Source organism: Eucalyptus grandis, chromosome 7 (genome assembly GCF_016545825.1).
Source record: "Eucalyptus grandis isolate ANBG69807.140 chromosome 7, ASM1654582v1, whole genome shotgun sequence".
Classification (NCBI taxonomy): Eukaryota; Viridiplantae; Streptophyta; class Magnoliopsida; order Myrtales; family Myrtaceae; genus Eucalyptus; species Eucalyptus grandis.
This window is the reverse complement of record NC_052618.1, coordinates 10,570,122-10,581,115: the sequence shown is the minus strand read 5'-3', so window position 1 is coordinate 10,581,115 and position 10,994 is coordinate 10,570,122. Positions and strand designations below refer to the sequence as shown.

Here is a 10,994-nt window from a genome sequence, read left to right as displayed (position 1 = left end):
CCTCCTCTCGCACGTCTTAAAGGATTCTTATTATATTAGACTGATTCTCTGACTTTCAGATATCAAATCTTTTAGATTCCCTAATTTGATTCTGACCAATTATCATCTGATCTCCTCATGACAATTATTCGCCACGTCAAAACTTGTCGTGCGCATGGTAAATCTGAATAAACAATGTGTATGGTTAACTTCCACTTTTCGGGGTGCATTGAACAGTACATTATAACATGATTCGGAGAGAAGGGTCGAAGACTGGAAATAAAATTTCATACTCTAGATCCAGAGACATTTGCCGTTAAAACCGCTGAACTTTTAATCCTCATTTTAGTCAAACACGCGAGACTGACTGTGTCTTGGATTAGCTCATTTGTACACCATCTCAAGAAACAATATAATATCTTTTCTCCTGTTTTTTTTGGGCCTCATGGTCTATGCCTTTGTGTTTCTGCTCCCCGAGACTCCTATATAGTTCCTCTCGCAGAAAGAAGACAAACGTGTCATAAGTTCAACGTAGAAAATGGAAATGTCCTTTGCCTATTCAATTGTTCTCTCTCTTGTGCTGATCACCTTCTTCACTTGTGCATGGAGATTACTGTGTATGTTTTGGTTGCAGCCGAAGAAGGTAGAAAGATGTCTGAGACAGCAAGGTCTAAATGGAACCCCTTACAGGCTTTTGTTTCAAGACCTGAGAGACATCGTGAGAATGAACAAGCAAGCTCAATCTCAACCCATTACTCCTTTCTCCAGTGACATCGCGCCTCGATTGCTCCCTTTCTATTATCACTGCGTCCAAAATACGGTACGCATGCCATCAAAGTTGAGATGCAATTGAACTTTTCATGCCAATGGTAATATTAGTGATTGGACAAACTTCATTTCCCGGTAAAAATTCAAGTACAATTTCAGCTCACGAGAAGTTGCAATTTTTAGCTAATAAGTGATGTCTCTAGAAAATGGTTATTGCAGGGAAGCTTTGCTTTACGTGGTTGGGGCCAAAGCCTGTGCTGAACATCATGGACTCCGACATGTTGAAGGAAATATTTTCACGGATCAATGAGTTCGAAAAGCCGCATCCCAAGGCCATCGCAGATCTCTTACTATCAGGGCTTGTCGATGTTGAGGGTGAGAAATGGGCCAAACACAGAAAGATCAGCAACCCAGCTTTTCATTATGAAAAGTTGAAGGTATTACTGCTTGGTGCCAAAAGTTACATGACCAGATGCATCATCTAACGGAACTTAAAATGATTAATGATCGCATCATATTTCATGTTCACCAAGCCTGAAATTCTTAGTCCATGGAAATATAATGATATTCAATTCATTAACGTTTTTTATTGTTCAATTACAGTATGTGGTGACTGCAACATGTTCAAGCTGTGAGGAGATGATTAGGAGATGGGAGAAGCAAAGTTTGGCAGGTGAAGTGGATGTGTGGCCTCACCTTCAGCAATTGACGGGTGATGTATTCTACAGAGCTGTTTTCGGGGGTAGCTATGACGACCGAGCCAAGAGTATCATCCTCCTTCAACAAGAGCAAATTGGCCTCGCTTCCAAAATTGTTCATTTCGTCTCAATGCCTGGGTGGAGGTAAGTCGAGATTAATTTAGTTACAATTTATCCGGAGATCTTTTGCAAAGGGATTTAACAAGAAAGTTTAGTAACAAACTTCAGTTGCAACTTTCCCCATTTCTATGATTCTGCAAATCAGTGTGCCGATCTTTAGGCATCTTGTCCTGCTAGGAACTTGAAACGTCTCTGAAGACTATTTTAATAATTTTGCAAATCATGGATAGTCGTTGGATTGTGATTGCAAGATAGTATGTAGGGCTCACTGCAATTTTTTCCTGTCAAAACAATGTGCAATGTGATATTTTGTGGAACTACCATCAACTAAAAGTTTAAGTTGTTAGATGAAAACGTGATTTAATATTTAAATATTTTAACGCTCCTCCTCACGCATAGGCTGGACTTTGGTGTAAGCCTAAAACGTGGAAAGTATATAATTAGGGAGGCATATAGATCTTGTAAAGATTTGGACTCGGGATCTTCTACTCTAATACTATGTTAGAAAGTTCAATGCAAAAGCTTAGGCTTAAACTTTTTAAACAGTTAGTAGTGGTTGTACAAAATCTCATACGGTATTGTAGTAAAGCAAGTCTTCTATCGCATTGTTATCTAGATTGCTGCTCTCCAACTTGTAAACCCAATTGAATGGATGAAAATTGAGTGTATTTATTTAGCAAGACGCACATAAACTGTGATAGCCAAGCAGCAAAAGCGTACACCAAAGATCCAAAATATCATGGCAAGACCAAACATATAGATACCAAGTATACTTTTGTCAAGGATATGATTGCACGAAAAGATGTGAACTTAGAGTACATACTACGTATAGAATGGTAGCAGATCCTATGACAAAGCCAAAACCTAGAGATGTGTTTTGTGGCCATGTAAAATCTCTAGGATTGCGTAGAGTCTGATGTGCTGGATTATAATTTCCCTGAAGTGTTCACATTTGATGAATTTGTGTTTTTCATCATTAATGCCTATGTATCTTTATTTGATCTTTATGCATCTTAATACTGAGTGTATTATTTTAAGTTGAGAAAGTATGTCGAACAGATATAAGATTAGCCCACTCACACGGGTAATCGCCTCTATTTACTGTGTGATAAATAGAGATGAGACTGTTTTTAAGCTTATTATCTAGGTGATAATCGAGAGCTCAAGCTTAAAATACGTATGTCGCCTTAACTAAGTGTTAAGATGAGGACATAATACTAATTATATCCGAAAGTAAAATAACCCACATATTTTACTTTATTTGTCTATGATGCCATATGTGAGTTCTGATGAATTTTATGATTGAGTAGATACGTGAACTCAAGTTAGACATTGGGTATGTCTGAACTATCATTTATATGGTATTGAAAGTGTAGACATACGCTCCATGGGAAAGGATTTATTACCGTAATACGTATTTTATACTACGTATGTATGAGACGACCAATAAGAGTGGCAAAAGTTTGATCTCAATTTTTTATGTCGTGTGAGACTCTTGAGGAAAAGAGTTCCTCAATTTTAGTGCCCTCATGACTTTTACTTATTCTCAAGGTTTCTATTTAGTGTTTGCTATCTTAGGGTGTTGCCAATGGTCATGAGTTGATTCGATCTAATGGGACATTTTTAGAAAAGCAAGCTGAACTGAAATTGAGAGTTTGAAGGAAAGAGGAATATCGATTTTGGAGAATCACATTGTAGTTTTGTATTCACCGGTTAACCAATTATGACTGTCTTTGAGATAATCATAATTGTGAATACAATATATATATATATATATATATATATATATATATATCATTGTTTAAAAGAGATCAAGAGAGATATAAATGTGATCAATCGATCTAGGTACTGCATACTAAATCTACTCTGAGTGTGATGCCCATTATGAAGCGCTATATATTCCTAACAGATGTATGGCAACGAGCTCTCAAAGTATGCTGGTCGCACGGATTATTCACCGGTATGAATGTTGAAGAAAGGTTAAGAGAATCTTGTTCGGCCCACCATGTGCGAGTGGGAGATGATGTTTTTAATTGGTGATGGGCTTAAGGCCCCGTCCACCCATGTTGGGCCCAAAAGGCCTGGCCCACAGGAATAGGGCCCGTGGATGGAGGAAGATATAAAAGGGAGGAGAGAGAGAGAGATGACACCCTTTGGCATAATAACGTACCTTCGTCTCCCTCTCCTTCCAACGCTCTCTTTTCTTCCAAAACGCTTAAGGCGACGCCGTTTCCCTTTTCAAGGCCAATTGACATCATCAGATCAGAATTTCTTCCTCGATCTTCGGCGTCGGTGTTTAATCTGTGGCTAACAAGGTACGCTCGATTCTGTGGTGTGCTTTACGATCGGTGATACGTGTTTTTTCCGGACTTCGCTTCCGCATTCGTTTTAGGGGTTCGATTTAGTGTCGAATTCGGTTTTCGGGGATCTGTTATTCCCTACATGGGGAAAATGGCAAATGAGCTCAAACCACCTCTCTATGTGTCGACTCTGTTGCTCGCTCATGTTCTCTCGGCCATGTTCATCCATCGCTTTGTTCAAGCTCCAGCCGACTTCCTTAAAATCTATTCTCTCGTTAGTCACAATTCTGCTATTACCGTTAACTGACATTAGTTTATTCATCTTTTCTGGTAGAACCAGGAATTTGGTTTAGTTGGTCCAGTTATTTTACTGTCTACCTTTTCATCTCAATCTCTTAATTCTTTTTCTTTTCTTTTTCTTCTCAGGCATTTTGATTATAAGTGGACAATGGAATACCCATCGAGAGTTGGTTTGACGATCGATCGGATCAAGAGTTGCTCCAGTAACTGCCATTTTTGGAAAGCTTAGTTTGCGTCGAAGATGTCCGGCCTTTTATCGGATAGAAATACAATCTCCGGAAGAAAATAGCTGCCGCTGCCTATCATCTAAACACAAGGAGGGCCGATCCTTTCGTCTGTTTTTTTTTTCTTTTGCTGTTGGAGCTTGCAGTCCATGGCCATCTACCCTCAAATCTATTTCTTTGTGTTATTCTCGATTTCATATTGAAGTCTCATGAAAGAGAAGCGATGTAAATGAATCTGGGTTCCTATTGTGATCTGAACATATGATGAACACTTCAGCCAACAGATTTAAGCAACTCTCTCAAGTACACTTCACGACTTTATGGAGACATCTCAACAAACAGCCTGCATGCATGGAGATGAAATCGAAATGGTTTTCCATCTAAAATAAGTATCAAGAACGATAATGTCATCACCAATCATCAACTTACAACTCAGATTTTCAATGATTTACTCATGGGTTTCATGGACGGAAATTGATCTCACACTTCTCCAAACAGGGCACAAAAGATAGGTATGAAATTACCTTATCGAGGATAGGTTCCGGGTTGTGCTTATTGATCAACCTACATGAGTAGGATCTGAAAAGCGTCGCCAGTGAGAGTGAGTGTTAGTAATGAAGCTTCCAAACGCGAACGAGTTGCTCTGAATCTTCGCGGTTGGAGAATAGGGCAAAACAGAGCATTCCCTGTGTTCTTTCGTAACCGGTGTGGACAAAGAAGAAAGTTGATCAATAATTTCCAAGATGATTCGCAAGTTTCGGTGATTGATCACTGCTTCGCGAGCCATAGACCAGCTAGGCTTGCGGCCATGGATGAGACTAGAGCAACGTTGAAAGGGGTAAGCAACGATGGAGCCTACTGTGAGATCAGTGGACAGAGCTAGGCTTGCGGGTGGATCTGGACGAGCAACGACGGAGCCGACCACAAGCGATGATGGAGTTATAGCGTGGGCCGACTGCAAGCGACACTGGAGTGGGTGGAGATGGTGGCCGGACAGGTGGTGCCATCCAATTCTAAATTACTACGTAAATGAAATGTGAAATTCTTTAGTCTACTTCCCTTTGAACAATAATTCCTTTAGGCTGCGTTTAGCAGTCGAGATAAAATTTGAGATATGATATGATTTATCCTATCTTACATTTGGTACTCACTTAAAACATAATAAAGTCGAATATAAAGGGATATAAACATAATAAAATTATCTCATAGGGGGGTGAGATAAAGGTGAATATGATTTATAATGTTCATAATAGGAAAGTTATTTTTCTCGAATAACAAATGTATAAAAAAATTGAAATTATGTTTTAATATAAATAATATTTAAATTCTAATTTAAGAAATTTAAAATAAAAAAAAAAAATTATTTTTAATTAATCTTATTTTAATTTATATATTCAACTTTAATTCTATCTTATAATAAATATTCAATCTATAAATTAAATATTTATATTTATTATATATATTTTAGGTATTTTCGTATTTTAGGTATGTTAATACAATTTACTATTTGATAAAATTTTATTAAAGAATGATGCAAGGGGAAAAAAAGAAATAATAAAGAAAATAATATAAAAAAGAGGAAAAAAATAAAAATTAAATTAAATTAAATTAAGAAATAATGTTACGAGATATTTTCACAATTTCCGTTTATGAACATTTATGTCCATTTATAATGATATGTCGTTTTATAAAAAAAAAAAATGTACATAACATGATGTGAACATATCCAACTTTAGTACTATAATTCACCAAACAATGGACATGATATAAAAAAATCACAAGATTTTATATCATATCCTATTTAGTCCTATCCTGATTAAAAATTTAAATGACAAAACGTAGCCTTAAAGGTTGTAATTCATAAGGGATTTACCTGTGATGACCCGCCCCTCCTCCGTTCGTTCACTATGCACGTGAGCACCACGTCTTGCACAACGTCGCATCTCACGCTATCGACCGCTAGTGTCGAGCCTCAATTCGGACCATTGCAGCCCGGGAGTCCGAGAGCTCGCCGAATCGCAATCACTGCTCGTCCAACACCTGAGGCAAGTGAATTACTGCCTGTTTATGCTATGTAAGTTAATTTCCACACGTCGAGGTTGATTCCCTCAAGTTTTAGTCGCCTCGGTCAAATTTGTACTTGATTATGTTTATTGATGGTTTCGGGATATTCATGTTACAAATAGTATTAATAATTTAGCGCCTTGGGTATACTATTATGTTGTTGAAATTCTGGTAGCTGAGATTTAAGTGCATTTGAATTTGAATATTCTAGACAGACCCTGAAAATAAAATTACTAGTTAAAGGTCGCATGCGAACGTGTCAAACGTTACTCGCGTGAGCTTTATTTATATAGAGAGAGAGAGAGAGAATCAAACACGCACCGGTGGACAGGTGCATCGCTGGACAGATAATGGATCATTAATGGATATAAAAAAGGAATAAGATTGCTTTCTTTCAAAATTTACGCAATTTTACTTTCTACATCTACGCAATTTTCTTTCAACATCTACGCAAAAGATTGTTTCTTGGATGAGCTCATGTACGTCAATGTTTTTTCCCCTTTTTTTAATTTCCTTGTCTATGCCTCTGTCTATTTTTCGGCTCCCCAAGAGTACTATATATTTCGACTCACAGAAAGAAGACAAGTTCATCGTATGTTTGACGTAGAATATGGAAATGTCCTTGGCTTATTCGATTGTTCTCTCCCTTGTTCTGATCACCTTCTTCACTTGCGCAGGGAAATTACTCTGTTTTGGTTGAAGCCGAAGCAGCTAGAAAGATGTCTGAGACGACAAGGTCTAAATGGAACTACTTACCGGCTTTTCTTTCAAGACCTGAGAGACAACTTGAGAATGACCAAGCAAGCGCAATCTCAATCCAGTACTTCTTTCTCCAATGACATCGTGCCACGCATTCTCCCTTTCTTTCATCAGTCCATCAAGAAATATGGTACGCATGCCATCAAAGTCGAGATACAGTCGACTTTTTGTAGCCAATGATATTATATTGTTGATTTGACAAACTCGATTTCCAGGTAAAAGACAATCTACAATTTCAACACACTAGAAGGTGGAGTTGTTAGCTAAAAACCTGCTAAAGAATGTACTCATGGTTTCTTTTCAGCAGTTTAATCGAGATATAATCCTGAAAAACCAGTAGACCATATCCTGCCGTAAGGCTGTTTTTTTCAACATTGAATGTTGTTTTCAGGGGCAAAGTAACATGACATGTTAATGGCAGCTATGTAGTCAGCTACCATCGGAAAGCTACTTTATTGCTCATTTTCGCATGTAAATTGACCTGCTACATGGGTTTTAAGTGGGGTACTTACAATTTATCTGCTAGTTTAAGCACCTAACGTGCAGAAATGGGTGATATATGGGATCCGGTAGTCATTTGACGCCTAGATTATTTATGTAGTTTCTAAACAATGGTTATTGCAGGGAAGCTTTGTTTTACATGGTTTGGGCCAACGCCTGTACTGAACATCATGGACTCAGACATGTTGAAAGAAATATTTTCACGGATCAACGAGTTTGAAAAGCCCCATCCCAAGGCCATTGGAGATCTCTTTATATCGGGGCTTCTGGAGATTGAGGGTGAGAAATGGGCCAAACATAGAAAGATCATCAACCCGGCTTTTCACTATGAGAAGTTGAAGGTATTACTGCTCGTTGCTAAAAGTTTCCTGACCAGATGAAACATCTAAGGGAACTTAAAATAATTAATAATCCCATCATATTTCATTGTAACAGCACATGAAACTCGTAGTCCATGAAAATCTAATAACTAAAAATTACTTACTCTATAGCTTTTTAACTGTTGAAAACTTACAGAATGTAGTGACAGCAACGTGTTCAAGTTGTGAGGAGATGATTAGGGGATGGGAGAAGCAATGTTTGGCTGGTGAAGTGGATGTGTGGCCTCACCTTCAACATTTGAGTGGTGATATTCTCTATAGAGCTGCTTTCGGTGGTAACTGCGACCAAGCCAAGAGCATCTTCCTCCTTCAACAAGAACAAATGAGCCTCACGTACAAAGTTCTTCAATTCGTGTTTATCCCCGGCTGGAGGTCAGTCGAGATTAATCTAGCAACAATTTATCCCGAGATCTTTAACTGTTACAAAAGCATATAACAAGAAAAAAGAGTAACAGACTTCAGTGACTTCCTCAATCCTTATCCATGAAGTCAGTTTAAACCTTCCACCATTTTCTTGTGATTTTGCAAATCATGCACCAATCTTAAAGCATCTTGCCACACAAGGATTGAAAAGTTTCTGAAGACAATTTTCTTCCTGCAAATCATGGATAGGGGTTGGATTGCGATTGCAAGATAGTATATTGCGCTTACTGCAATTTTTTTCCTGTCAAAACAATTTTTAATAAGGCAAATATTCGATCGAATTGTCCTCACGATCGCTGTTTTCCAGCTTCTAAACTCATAAGAATTAATGAAAATGATTTGAGTGTACTTATGTTGCAAGACACAAAGCTGTGGAACCCAAATTAATGTATAAAGTTTCATCTTCAAGTTGACTTGTGTTAAAAAAAAAAATGCAGCCTCTTGCCGTCCAAACTGCAGAAGAGGATGAAAGAAATTGACCACAAAGTAAGAGGATTTTTGGAAGACGTAGTGACCAAAAGAGAGAAGGCAATGAAGGAAGGAGTAGATGAAGACGATCTGTTGGGACTATTGCTAAAATCAAACATGAAAGAAATTCAAGAATCCGGGCATCAAAAGGGTATGAGCATAGAGGATGTGATTCAAGAGTGCAAAGCGTTCAACCTAGCGGGTCAACAGTCGGCTTCTAATTTGCTGAGCTGGACTCTGATTTTGTTGAGCGCTGGACTCTGATTTTGTTGAGCAAGTACCAAGACTGGCAAGACAGAGCAAGAGAGGAAGTTCTGCGAGTTTTCGGCAACAACAAACCTGATTTTGATGGGTTACGCCGACTAAAAATTGTAAGGATTCTCCTCGTATTATAGGTTGATGTTCATCTCGCTTTCAAGACATACATTCCTGAAACTGAAAACTCATATCAGATAATAGGTTTTTGCAAAAACGAAAAAAGAAATTACAAACGAGAAATAAAGGAAAAAATTGTAACCACCTGCCCCGAAATATAGTTGTTGTACTTCCCCCAAAACAAAAGTAAAAAATGAGTATTTAGGCAATAGTTACTCAAGTTAGGTTCCGCTAGTGACAGAAGTGAGACACATGGATCATGCCTCCTCATTCGAAGTTACAACACGGATCACATGAATGATATTTAGTTTGATATATTAGGTCCACCGGGCAAGTTTTAATTAATTTGATAGTTGCATTATTAATGTCTTTTTGGACAAGACCAGGCTGACAACAAATTGGTTTACATGCAGGTAAGTATGATCCTGAATGAGGTGCTTAGGTTATATCCGCCTGGATTTGAGACGATGAGAACAGTTCACCAGACAACCAAGTTGGGAAATATACAAATACCTCCAGGAGTTTTGCTTTTTGTGCCCATTATCCTGATCCACCATGATCCAGAGATTTGGGGTGATGATGCCAAAGAGTTCAATCCGGACAGATTCTCTGAGGGAGTCTCAAAATCAACTAAGAATAAGCTCTGCTTTTTCCCTTTCGGTTCGGGCCCTAGAACTTGCATTGGCCAAAACTTTGCTTTCCTTGAAACCAAAGTAGCTCTGACCTTGATTTTACAGAGTTTCAAAGTGCAGCTGTCTCCTTCTTACAAGCATGTCCCTATTCCTTTGTTCACTATTCATCCCCAATATGGAGTCCCCCTGATCTTGACTAGAATCAGATCGAATTCCTTGATTCGTAATTGATCAAATTCTGTCCTCTTGTTTCATACATTGTGTGCGTAAAATGGTTTGTTATGTTCGTTGAGAATAAAGGAAAAGCCAATGTAAATATATCATGCCTTCTTGACTTAAAAAGTGGTTCCTAATTAATGATATGCTTTCATTTTGAAATTCTTCACATCTCGACAGAATGCTCTTCTTGGATTGACCTAGTTAACCGGGTTTTACGTACTCTTTTGGTGCTTTCCAAAAGAATTGTTCCACACGCGAAATTTCTTTCCATCTTTAGCCAAAAATTCATTATATATCTGTTCTAATTCTAAAAACGAATCGTTAACTTTATGAAGTTGCTTATATTGAAAAGAGACGGAAAACACTGAATGCAAGTACTTGCATTACGGAAGGCAAAGCAACAGAAACACAAGGAAGACCACATGCGAATATATTTTTTTCCTCTCTTGATTTCATAATACTCAATTACAATTATTCCTGCTCATGCAACCTTACATGTATTAATTTCTAGAAAACAATTTGCTCGTGAAATGTGTTCCAAATATCTGACGGCCAACAATGCCAAAGAAAGCATGAACTTGTATAGTCAAGACAAAAATAACACCCAGTTTTGAAACTATTGAACAAAAAAATAAAATAAAAAAGCACAAACTTAGGCTTAAAGGACAAAAATATTGCCCAAATAAAAGAAAAGGCACAAACTTATATCCTTAAGACAGAAGACGTCACATACATTTAACCAAAAACGACGTTGTTTGAGTAGGATTTTGGTTCTTTTCGGATA

General features: G+C 37.8%; 2 protein-coding genes across 2 annotated transcripts; both read left to right on the top strand.

Annotated features, from left to right (window-relative positions):
- Positions 1-487: 487 nt before the first annotated feature.
- Positions 488-1,636, top strand: LOC104452718 (11-oxo-beta-amyrin 30-oxidase). Its single transcript, XM_010067187.3, has 3 exons — positions 488-799; positions 967-1,184; positions 1,351-1,636. Exons 2-3 carry the CDS (start codon positions 1,014-1,016, stop codon positions 1,591-1,593), a joined length of 414 nt encoding a protein of 137 aa, XP_010065489.3. The 5' UTR covers positions 488-799; positions 967-1,013; the 3' UTR covers positions 1,594-1,636.
- A 5,434-nt stretch (positions 1,637-7,070) lies between these two features.
- On the top strand, positions 7,071-8,639 carry LOC104452716 (cytochrome P450 72A13). Its single transcript, XM_010067185.3, has 3 exons — positions 7,071-7,342; positions 7,837-8,054; positions 8,230-8,639. Exons 1-3 carry the CDS (start codon positions 7,246-7,248, stop codon positions 8,527-8,529), a joined length of 615 nt encoding a protein of 204 aa, XP_010065487.2. The 5' UTR covers positions 7,071-7,245; the 3' UTR covers positions 8,530-8,639.
- Positions 8,640-10,994: the final 2,355 nt, after the last annotated feature.